Below are 12,138 nucleotides of genomic sequence, written 5' to 3' on the forward strand. Positions count from 1 at the left end.
AAGATGTTTGGATACTTAAGTAATTTATGTTACAGCAGTGAAGGAAACCGGGGGATTGTAGGAGCTAGCCTTAAGCAGCTGAGAAAGAATAGATGGAAAAATAACCAACTATGGCTTTGGACCTTAGTCCCACCATCATGAGGGACTTTATTCATAGAACAGATTAGGCTAGGAGGTACATAATTCATTCTGGAAATTTTATTTTTTTCAAAATTGAATGGTAAGTATATGTCAATGATGTCAGATTGATTTTTGTCGGACACCTGAATTCCAGGTGGAAAGGACAATTAAACATTTTAAACACAATCTGTTGGCCCAGCTATCTATCTGTATTATCTTGACACAGCAGAGGTGGCTGTATATTGTGTATACAGAATGAGGTTTGTCTTTGCTTATAGGAGGTCCCAGTCTGCCTGAGGCCTTTCCAGTCCACACCTGGTGTCCTGGCATATATTAATGGCACTCCCCTTCACTCACAAGTGTCCTGGTTTAGATGGCATTTACCACAGGATTCCTGAAACTCGTAAGCTCCCCTTGGGAATATGGCTTCATCTGTTGTCCAGAAGTTTATATTTATACACATTTTTCAAGGAATATGAAGGGTGAGGCCCACGTGACATTTGTACAGGGTGGCCTGCTAATGGTTTTGCAGATTTTATGCAGAAGCTGAAAGATCCTGGAGACTGGGGGCTCTGGAAAGGGGTCCCCACAGTGGGGTAGAGAAAGAACACCTTTCTCTGACCTTAATAGGTACCAGTGCACTGGCTGAGTCTTGGCCCATCCCCCTCAGAGTATTCCCTGTTGTTGAAGAAGGGTAACTATCGTAATAAAATACCCTCAGCATTTCAAGACCTCAAGTTGTGGTATCAGTCGGACTGTGGTTTGAGTTCCGGTCAGCCATTTCCGGGCCGGTCACTTTTTAGGAGAGTCACTTTTTTGAGACTTCGGTGTCTTCATCTCTGAAGGGTGGTAACGATAGTGCCCATCACATGGGGGTGTTTTGAGAGTTCAATGAGATAAGGTGTAATGGTCCGAGCTTAGTGTCTGACACGTGGAAAGTGTTTAATAAATGTTCACTGTTGCTTAGTAATATTTGGATGAATTCTACTTTGCTTGCAAAGGAAAAAAAGTCGGAGTCCTCTGAGATCTTTTACAAATGTTTCCAGTGCCTGCGACTAGCCGTTCAAACTCCCGAGTTTTAATGTGCTTTAGATCCTGCAGAGCTTTTCCTCGTTGACCTTCGCTTGTATGGGAAAGAAGACAATGATACGCTGGTCCGCTGTCCTCTGACAGACCCAGAGGTGACCAATTACTCCCTCAGGGGGTGCGAGGGGAAGCCTCTTCCCAAGGACCTGACGTTTGTCGCTGATCCCAAGGCTGGCATCACGATCAGAAACGTGAAGCGCGAGTATCATCGGCTCTGCTTGCACTGCTCTGCAGACCAGAAGGGCAAGTCTGTGCTGTCCGCGAAATTCACCCTGAAAGTGAGGGCAGGTAGGGGCCCTTTCTCGCGCTCTGCTCGGGGGCGGAGCCTCCAGTCGGGGGAGGGCGGGCGACATCTGTCTCCTTGCTGGTCCATCTTAGTCTCACTCAGGCCGCAGGCTCTTCATCATTTCCCCCAGCTCCCAGCAGCTGCTTGTGACTTCTTCATTTGGTAGCCCCCAAGCCCACACCACCAGTCCACGGCCGCCTCCAGCAGGCTGTGTCTAGCAGAGACTGGCGTTCAGACCCTCCCGGGGACAGCTGTGACACCTACCGACCTCACAACACCGAGAGTCTCATAACTGCATGAGGTGTTCCTTCCAAGAGAACCTCCCTGGGAAGCTTCCCTTCTGCTGTTTGCAAAGATTAGCATATACATGATTCACTCCTTGATTGACTATTGATAGAGGAATTGACTTTCTCCTCAGTGATTGGATTTTAATGCATTCCCAAACTATTCCCAATCTGAGGAGCAGAGTACCAGCTGAGTATGGACCTTGTTATTACGGTGGCATTATGTAGATTATTTTCGTAGCTGGAAGATGTCTAGATTTTGTATCTCCGAGATCATCAAATTCAACACCAGTTGGCATTCAGCTACCGAGCAGTTTTTATTAAGCTTTTGAAAAAGTATGCTCATTGGAATTAAGGAAAGCTTGGTTATTTAAAATGGAGATTTTCAGAAATGAGCAAGGCGTTACTATGATGGCACACGGGAAAGATACCTGTTTGGTTAAAAAAATGTGATTAGTCGTATCACATCTTCGTGAAACCGTCAGGGTTGTGTGAGGCACAGATTAAAGCCGCTTCCCTGTGCCGGGGTTTCTCCCTGTTTCAAATAGCATTGTCCAGGCGCATTATCATCTCAGAGCAGACATTCTTACCATTTTCACTCGATGTTGATGAATTTGCTGGAAGAATGCAAGATTTAATTGCTGATGTCTTCAGATCTGCAAGTCATACAGGTCGGTTAGTGCCATACTTGATATTTTCTTAGAAAGAGCAGCAAGTAGGTTGTGTGCATTTGAGGAAACGTGGTAAGTGAAAGTGGCCTATCATGGTAGGAGGCATGATCTGAGGGCCAATTTCTGTTTCTTCCAGCCATCAGAGCCGTACCGGTGGTGTCGGTGTCCAAAGCAAGCTCTCTTCTTAGGGAAGGGGAAGAATTCTCTGTGACGTGCTTGGTAAAGGATGTGTCTAGTTCCGTGGACTCCATGTGGATCAAGGAAAACAGCCAGGTGAGGGGCTTCTTGCCTTTGTTTTTTTCTCAGTACGTTGTTCTGTCCGTGTGGGAGAGTTTAAGGTTCTCCCTTCAACCAGTCTATTCATTGTCCGGGGGATGGCTCAGCTGGTGTGTCTGTGGGGTGGGACTGTCTGCGCGTGTGTCAAGATGCATCTTTTCCCCTTTCGTAGCACCATATGTGGATGTGTGCGTTCATTATTCGTGGCAAATGCGTGTCATTTTGTCAATTTATTTTGAGAAAATCGAAGAGAGAACTTCAGACCCTGTTATTACCGTGTGCTGTTTCTTTGACTTTCGTAGGGAAGTTTTTAAGACAACTTCTGGTTAACTGCATAAGTACTTTGATTTTTAGGACTATTAAAACTATCCAGGCCAGATTATTTAAAATATTGGGAAAAGTTGTCAATTTTTTTTCCTTTCATATTTAAAAAGAGTAAATGGTCTCAGATACCAACTAGGGAGCTCTTTCCTTTCCCATAAAGTGGCCTGTCCATTTGAGAGATGTGGTTCTTTTTTGTATTGATCTGACATCCCCCGTCTGAGGCTGGTTACCTGAGGTCAAGTTGCTAATGGTTTTCTGTTTGTTTGAGTCACTATTAATAAAATGGTTATGTTTAATCTGAAACATTGGGACATGTTTAAGATCTCATTCATTTAACAAATGCATATTGAATGTCTACGTTAGGCATATCTTAAGTAAATTTTAGCCAGTTATATGAAGTTTTTTTTTTCTTTCTCTCTCTGAATATTCATTAGTAGCAAGGTCTTTCAGATGTCTAATTTCCCAAATATTTTGCTTTAAAATTTCCATCGACTGAATATTCAATAATTTTTATTTGCATAATCGTGGCCATCTAGTTAATTAGCTGTCACGGTGGTTTTTTCATCAGTACGCATATATGCATTACATTGGAGAGAAGAAATAATATATTTTCCTCCTCCTCCTCCTCTTCCTCTTCTTCCTCCTCATGCTCTGTATTCAATATTGGCAATTTCATGCCTGTTTAAAGAATTCTTTGCTAGATAAGTAACCATGGTGATTAGCATATGCAAAGTACTATGATGGTATTCATGTAGACTTGGTGATGGATGATACCTTGTTAATGAAGCCTGCCATTGACTAGGAGAATGGATTGTACTAGAGACTTGTTCTTTCAAACCAATGGCTCAGAGTTTTAGTTTCCTTATCATACAATTTAATAAAAACAATAGTTTATGTATGCATTTTTGACTAACCTTAGAGAACACAATCCTACGATAATTGGCTTTCTATCATCCTTAATTTCAGATGAGAGAACAGTTTAGACCATGTGCATATTTGAGCCTCTGTATAACTTGAAAATAGCCTTTTTTCGATGAGAAATTAAATTGCCCTAGGCAGTTTTGTTCTGAACCATTTTTCCCAAGAGTCCCGCATGCCATTCCCAATTAATCCACTGGCGCTGGTAGATAAGCCTTCGGTGTTGGGAACTCTTTGGGGAAATCCCAATGTGCACCTCAAGGGTTAAGGAAACCCGAATCACATGCAAACAATATGTAATGTGTGACTTGCAGATGGGGCCCATGGCTCTATGCCAAGGTTCATCCATGAATCCTTTGTTGCTATCCTTTGGCTTCGTCTGGAATACTTAGCACTGTTCTCACTATCAGATTATCTTAAAAATCCATGGTATTTGATCCTGACCATTTAGAATAAGTTTAACTCACAGTGAAATTTAGGATAAAATGACTGTTCTAGAGTTTTTGCAGTTACTTGTTTTAAAATGTGAGAGAGTCTTGGAGTTTATTCAACACTTGTGAATCTTGATTAGCTTTTCTAATGCCTCTAAACCCTTATATTTTTACTTTTTAGTAGGATATTTGACAGTGTCTGAATTATGGTCTTGAGGTTTAGGTGTTGACATTGTATCCCTTGGGACCAAGCTGTTTCTTCCTGCACTGATGTGTTCATTGTTCTTGTTTAGCTCCCTATTGTAGACCCTTGGGCTCTTGCAAGAACTAGAAGGAAGATATACCGTAAATCTAGAATGTGGCCTTACCTGTCCATTGTCACTCTGCCTTTGCAGAGAAGTCTGTGACCTGATGGACTGGGAGAGGACAAAACAGTGTCACCTCCCTTTGCTATTTCATTGCTTTTCTGCAGTGAACTGGCAGATTTCTGCCAATTACTAGAAGAATCTCCTGGAAGAGAATATCTTCATCTCTGCATTGTGCTTCAAACTGAAAAGGCCTTTAAAGACCTTTGCTTTCTCATTCCCTTTTATTTATTTATTTATTTGAGAGAAAGAGAGCAAGGGGAAGAGGCAGAGGGAGCAACAGATTCCCTGCTGAGCGGGGAGCCTGATCCAGAGGCTCCCTCCCAGGACCCCCAGTTCATGACCTGAGCCGAGGCAGACACTTCACCAACTGAGCCACCCTGGCGCCCCTCTCATTCCCTTTTAGAAACAAAAGCTGAGACTGGTGGTATCCTTGACTTGCTCAAGATCTCACAGTTACTTAACAAAGCAGGTTTCTCTTCTTTTTATTTCAAAACATTCAGTTTTGGCAGTCTGCTCTCATGTATGCTCATTTTAATGTAAAAAAAATTTCCAAAAATATAATAACAGAAAAAAAGAGAAACAGATATAATTCCACCATTGCATGTAGCACTGCTATGCAATGGAAAGAAAATGTGAGCCTCCTATGTAATTTAATATTTTCTAGTAGACACATGACAGAGTAAAAGTAAAATTGATTGTAATACATTTTATTTAACCTAGTATAGCTAAAATATTATCTTATCATGTAATTAATATAAAAAGTATCTGTGGGTTATTTTACATTACTTTTTTCATATTAAGTCTTCAAAATCTGGGACATATTTTATATTTACAACACAGTTTGAACCTCAAGCATTCCAAAAGCTCAGTAGTCTTTACTTGGCTGGTCTTTATGAATGCCACATTGCCCACTTTTTTTTTTCGTATTTCTTTTCTCTCTGCTCCTATGCATGTGTATTACCACGTTTGCGGTTTCAAGGTACACTCAATTTATGCTTTTTAAGTAATATAAACATTTTTCTTATTTTCACATTTATAATTTTCATGCTTGGTGTACCTTTAGGTCATCTCCGAAATTGCACTACAGTAAATATTTTGGAGATTAAAAAAAAAAAAAATTGAGTTATTTCCTTGAGATAAATTTGCTAGAATTGATCAGGGATATGAACAATGTGCCAAATTGCTTTCCATAAGGATTGTTCTGGTTTAATGGTCTAATGCTAATAGTTCACCATAGCCTGGCCCGCGAATTACCCTTGATCTCATTCCATGTCAATATCAGGTTCTGTTTACTTTCTTTTTTCAGTTGTTACTTTTTTCAATAGGAATGTGTTCATATTACAGAAAATTTGGAAGATGCAGAAAGCTATGTGGTACTCCCTTTAATATTTTTAGAGTGGCTATAGTTTATATTATATTTTATTCCCATGATAGTTTCCATACAAGAAATCTCTCCGTGTCTTGTGTGCAGACAAATAATATGAGTAGAATGGTAATATCACGAGAGTAAATTTGCAACTTTTTCTCTTCCACTTATGCTTAAATAATTTGGGGCTTGGTCTTACATGTCTCACATACTTTGGAACCCCTTTTAGTAGTTGCCAGAATTCTTCTGGGTAAGGGGTGCTTGGGTAGCGGAGTCGTTAAGCGTCTGCCTTCGGCTCAGGGCGTGATCCCGGCATTCTGGGATCAAGCCCCACATCGGGCTCCTCTGCTGGGAGCCTGCTTCTTCCTCTCCCACTCCCCCTGCTGTGTTCCCTCTCTCGCTGGTTGTCTCTCTGTCACATAAATAAATAAAATCTTTAAAAAAAAAAATTCTGCCGGGTAAGAACTATAGGATGAATTTCCAAGTTAGTTTTAGATGTGATTCAATTTTTATTCATGAAAATAATATAAATATTGACAAAATAGAATATTATTAGTGATGTGTTTTCTTTCAATCACTGGGATCTAGAATAAAAACAGTGTAACAGGAGATACTGATATGACCTAACTATGCTGACTCAATGTAAAATATCAGTACTCTGTCATATTTCTTACAGAGAGACTTTTAAAATTTGGCACTGTTAAAAAAATACTTGGTGCTGTGGAGAATTTGGAATTATGCATGCCACGGTTGTTATGAAATGAATTTTCATGTTTTTTCCAATCATTAATAATGACTATCTTTCAATATAATCCTGTAATATGAAGTCTTCCAATGACAGACTTGTCATGATGCTTTATTATTCTTACTTAAGTAGCGTATAATGAATGTTAATATGGAGAAGTTAATTGCTGCTATTTTTAATTTATCTAGGAAAGATCCTGAATATAAATTTTATGATAATCTTTGATTTTTTTTTTTCTCCTTCCAAAACCAGCAGACTAACGCACAGACGCAGAGTAATAGTTGGCATCAGGGTGACTTCAATTTTGTACGTCAGGAAAGGTTGACGATCAGCTCAGCAAGAGTTAATGATTCTGGAGTGTTCATGTGTTACGCCAATAATACTTTCGGATCGGCAAATGTCACAACAACCTTGGAAGTCGTAGGTAAATATCTCTATGGGAATGTATAAATTACTGGCAGTAGTGAAAGAAGAAATTGCTAGATAGTTTCCTTTTTATGTTAATAGGCTGTTGAAGAGATTACTAGAAATTTAATTGTCACCACACGAATGAATGAGTGAACGAAAGTTATCATTGTCTCCTTTTCCACCTAGAGCACGAGAGCAAATTCTACCAGTTTTAATAAAGGGGAAGTGGAAGGCTGTAACTGAAGTTGTTTAAATGGGTCATTTTCTCTCATCCACCCTGTCCTCCCTACCAAACAAATAAAAGGTTAAGTGGAACTTTTTCAGAAATTCTAGTTCTTGCTGAATGACTTGAGTTTGGAAATGGATTGTAGGCTTGCTGTATGGAGGAGTGCTGATGCTGAGAGTTTCAAGTATTTCTCGGAGTCTTTCAGGAAGCGGGGGCACCTGAGCCCTTATCTTTTTTACCACTCAAGGGTCTAGTTCATCTGTTGCTGGAAGGGCTGAATTGGGCTGCTTCTTCCTAGTACAGCCCTCACTTCACCCTGTCCTCCAGCCTTATAGGCCGTAGCGTAAACCTTCAGAGAGGACATCCACTGGGACCTGACTCTTGGTCCTACACAGCGTAAACTGAATCATGGTTCCCTAGAATCCTAACCCCATCAGAGCTGGTGTGCACAACTGGTTTAGCCTTTTCTTCCCTACTCTGGAAATCTCACTAAATATTTATTTTCCAAGGTCTCCTTAATGAGAGCAGAACGTAGTGAATGTACTGGATATCTTTGATTTACTGGAAATAATAATAATTTTTAAGTTACACGTTTTTTGCCTTATGAGTATTGTTTGAATTTAATCTACTTTCTTGCTTTTTTAATGCAATTATAGTCTTAGTGCTTGACTTTGATTAAGTACTTGTAGGGTGGCAAATTTCTTCATCATGAGCAATAATAAAATGATGTGATATTTGTTTTCATTTCTCCTCTTTCCCCCATGTTTCTTCAATAATGTATGAAGCAGTGTTAGAGGTCTGTGATTTATCCCACAATAATCTCATATAATTTTGGCATTTCTGCCCATGTTGTAATGGAAAGCATCTCACCAGACTAAACGTGGAAAACACCCTTTACTTGCAATTATAGAGTCAGCATGCAGAAAGAGTCTTACTTTTTCCCTAAACGTGATCGCGAACCATTTATTAATTTGAATAGAAAGCTATGCTTTTAAAATATTAAACTCCATAAGTGCTAATTTGCTAAGTTGATTAGGGAGCATGTTGATATATCAGCTTCAGCTCCAGAAAGCAATTAGTAAGGATGTTTTGAGCATATTATTGTATGTAATCAGATTTTTAAAATCCATTCATCAATTTCCAAGAATATAACTGTGTAACTGGAAGGACTTGTGGCTGAGAAACCCGAATCTGGTTTTGTATTGTTTCGGGATGGGTTGGGATGGGACAGGAACAGGAGGAGACAAAGAGAAAAGTAATTTCTCTTGAGGGTGGGATGGGAGGCTTTGGGATGGTCTCCGCCTGGTTTCGAGTCGGGGCTGTGCCACCTAATTTTCAAAGGCACCCTGCTTTAACTCTGCCTACATTTCCTCTTCTGAGAAACACAACTTCTGACTCCAAAGGCTGCGGAGAGGAGAAGATGCAGTAGATTTTATAGAAGTGCCTGGCCTAGTGTTTGTACTTGATTAAATGTTAATGCGTCACCATTTCTTAATGCAGAAGTACCTGATGTTAAAACAGCCCTGATGGAGTTCTTCAATTCTAATAATTCTTCATGAATTTGGAGCTCTGTTCCACTATAGGACATAAAAGTATATTGAGCCAAAGGACTCTAGAAAACTCAGAAGGAACTTAAGTAATTTATGTATGGTGATGATCAGAGAACTCATTTCAGTGCAAATATTGTTGTCTGTAATATTGGAGTATTTTGCATTGTGTGGTATCTTGGAATTTAGGACCTTAAGAACCTGAAAATGTAGCATAGCACTCAGATGAAACATTTATTCCCTGAAAATTAACCTAAATTTGTTTTAAAAATGGCAGGGCGAGCTTCATTTATGATTCAGGTATTAGAACAGGGTGGTGGTTTCCATCTCTAACTTTCATCTGGATGATTTTTTATTCCCACCTGTGACAGATCCTTTTCCATTGGTGCAGTTGGACTCCTTTTCATTCTGAATCTATAGGCAACGAAAGGGCAGTAAATACTAGAATGACAACTCATGTGGGACCTTACTATATTCAACCAAATAGTGCCGAAAATAATGAATAACAATTTTAAATTTTATAATCCTAAAATTTTGAAAAAGAAATGGAAGAATAAAATGGAAACGCTTCCATAATCCCACTAATGTGATACAGCTGTTTATAAGATTTGGCATATTGCTTATATTTTTGTACACAGCAGGGTTTAATTATACATACATTTTTTTAAAGATTTCTATTTGTTTATTGGACAGAGAGAGCACAGGAGGGCAAGTGGCAGGGAGAGGGAGAAGCAGGGTACCCGCTGAGCAGGGAGCCCGATGCGGGACTTGATCCCAGGACCCTGGGGTCATGACCTGAGCCGAAGGCAGATGCTTAACCCACTGAGCCACCCGGGTGCCCCTATACATATGATTTTATTCTCTCTCTCTAACTGAAAGTACATGGAGAATTTAGGGCTTATGCTATAGTAAGAAGAGGCCAGCCTTGGCTTCTCACAGGCTTTTATTCAGAGCTGGGCTCTGCCTTTGGGTAGCCAGCTTTTTAGCTTTCCAGGACTGGATATTTTTCATCTGTAAGTTAGGAGTTACAAGCTTTCTCTTCCAGTATTGTTATAAAATTAAATCTTTGTCATAATTATTAATTTAAATGTATGCTAAGGTACTTAGGGCAGTTCTTGGCCCCTAGTAAACATTCCATAAATGGTGGCTATAATATAATTTTATTACATTTTTTTCAAGCTCTCTCTTCTTACTATTATATAACCATTTCTGAGGGCTGCTTTATTAATCAGTTCTTTGATTTAAAAAATTACTATGTCCAGGGTAGATAGCCGTTCTTTTTGTATGTAGCTATCCACTGAGAAGAGTTCTCAAATGGGAATTACAGGGTTAAATGGGAGAATAGATAATTATAGAAAATCTATATCGCTAAATGCTTTCTGAAAGAGGTGTGGCAATTTACAGTGTGTAATTCAGCGTGCTACTTTTACCACACTTGCAAAAGTATTGAGTCTCTTTCAAATTCGTTTTGCTGTTTTTCCATAGGATGGATATACTTTATTTTTTAGCAGCTCTATTGAAGTTTTGTTATTTTTAATAAGTGAAAAGTGAAGCCTTATTTTAATTACCAGTTTAAATATTGTTCCATCTATATTTTCATGTTCTTTTTCCTACTGCCTTACTTTTACTGTATAGACATTTAAAAATGTTTATGTATTCAGAGTCTTAGGAATTTTATGATTTTATGATTTCTTTTTCTTCTCTTGTTCCTAAAAAGCCTAGAGAACTGCTCCCCCCTCTATAGAGGTTTGATAAAGGAGTTAATTCTGTTGTTTAGTTAACAATACGGTGTGGTTATTAAAATGCTGTCCTTGATTTCATCTGTGATATGTGGTAAGATGTAAGCTTATTTTTCTTTAAATATTAAATGGTCTTCTTTCAACCTCTTTATTGACCGTAGGGCGTGCTTCTCCTTCTTGATTTATGACACCTTCCTATCACATACACATTTATATTAGGTCTGGGCATGGGCTGAGTATTTAGTCCAAACGCTTTTTAACCTAAGAAACATCAGGACTCGTCATTCTAGAAGACTTATGACATGGTGCTAGATCTTTAAGAGAGTTGCTTGAGAGACAGAGATGGGAGAATAAACATTTCAGGTGTGTCCTTGTTAAAATAGTCTTATTATTGACAACTAATACCTGAAACCAGTCAGTTATCTTTGTAATCCAAAGATGAAGTTGTGTTTTCTGTTGCGTAGTCATGGTTAATAGTTTCTTCCTGTTTTGTTCTGTTACGATTAGATAAAGGATTCATTAATATCTTCCCCATGATGAATACTACGATATTTGTGAATGATGGAGAGAATGTGGATCTGGTGGTTGAATATGAGGCATACCCCAGACCTGAGCACCGGCACTGGGTCTACATGAACAGATCCTTTGCTGATAAATGGGAAGATTATCCCAAGTCTGACAATGAGAGTAATATCAGGTAAGAAAAGAGCCTTGCCCTGGGGATTCGACACCTCCCCCATTCTCTGGGCTTACCAGATTCTATTCTGTGACCCATAAATGTGGGAGAGGACACCTGATAGAAAGAAGTTTGGGGCTCCTTCCTGAGTCTTCAGACCAGTGTCTCCTTTTGCTTGTGTTTAAAGCACACACAGAAGTCTGTGCATCAGCTTTCACATTTCTGATATGGGGGGACAGTTCAGAGCAGGGACTGACATATACTAGGGACACAGTAAATAATTTTTCAGAGAAAGAGGAAAGTCAGCCCTTTGAATGCTTTTTTAAAAACCATAAGAAAAATATGCACGTGGGTGGCTCCGTCAAGGTTAAGCCTCCGACTCTTGATTTTGGCTTAGGTCGTGATCTCAGGGTCCAGGGATGGAGCCCTGCATTTGGCTCCCCTCTCGGGGGAGTCTGCTTCTCTCCTCCCCCCTCCCCCACAAAGCTCGCATGTGTGCTTTCTCTCTCTCTTAGATAAATAAATGTGTCTTAAAAAAAAAAAAAAAAACAACCCTAAAAACTGAAAGAAAACAACCTCATTCAGTAGCTTTGGACAAGGCAGTGAACCCAAGTTCTGTCTTATCACACCTCATTTTTTTTAAAGATTTATTTATTTATTAGAGAGC

At 39.4% G+C, this 12,138-nt stretch overlaps 1 protein-coding gene across 5 annotated transcripts in view; it reads left to right on the forward strand.

Annotated features, from left to right (window-relative positions):
• The window catches only part of KIT (KIT proto-oncogene, receptor tyrosine kinase), an 81,266-nt gene that overhangs the window by 36,534 nt on the left and 32,594 nt on the right, over positions 1-12,138 (forward strand). For 3 of the 5 annotated variants that reach the window (XM_026508910.4, XM_026508911.4, XM_057309707.1), the window contains exons 3-6: positions 1,213-1,494; positions 2,584-2,720; positions 7,131-7,299; positions 11,303-11,492. In XM_026508910.4, the coding sequence (XP_026364695.3) occupies positions 1,213-1,494; positions 2,584-2,720; positions 7,131-7,299; positions 11,303-11,492 (778 nt within the window). Of the gene's footprint in view, positions 1-1,212; positions 1,495-2,583; positions 2,721-7,127; positions 7,300-11,302; positions 11,493-12,138 lie in introns of all 5 variants that reach the window. The other 2 variants (XM_026508909.4, XM_026508906.4) reach the window with 1 other exon arrangement.

The sequence above is a fragment of the Ursus arctos genome, unplaced genomic scaffold (assembly GCF_023065955.2).
Source record: "Ursus arctos isolate Adak ecotype North America unplaced genomic scaffold, UrsArc2.0 scaffold_9, whole genome shotgun sequence".
Lineage (NCBI taxonomy): Eukaryota > Metazoa > Chordata > Mammalia > Carnivora > Ursidae > Ursus > Ursus arctos.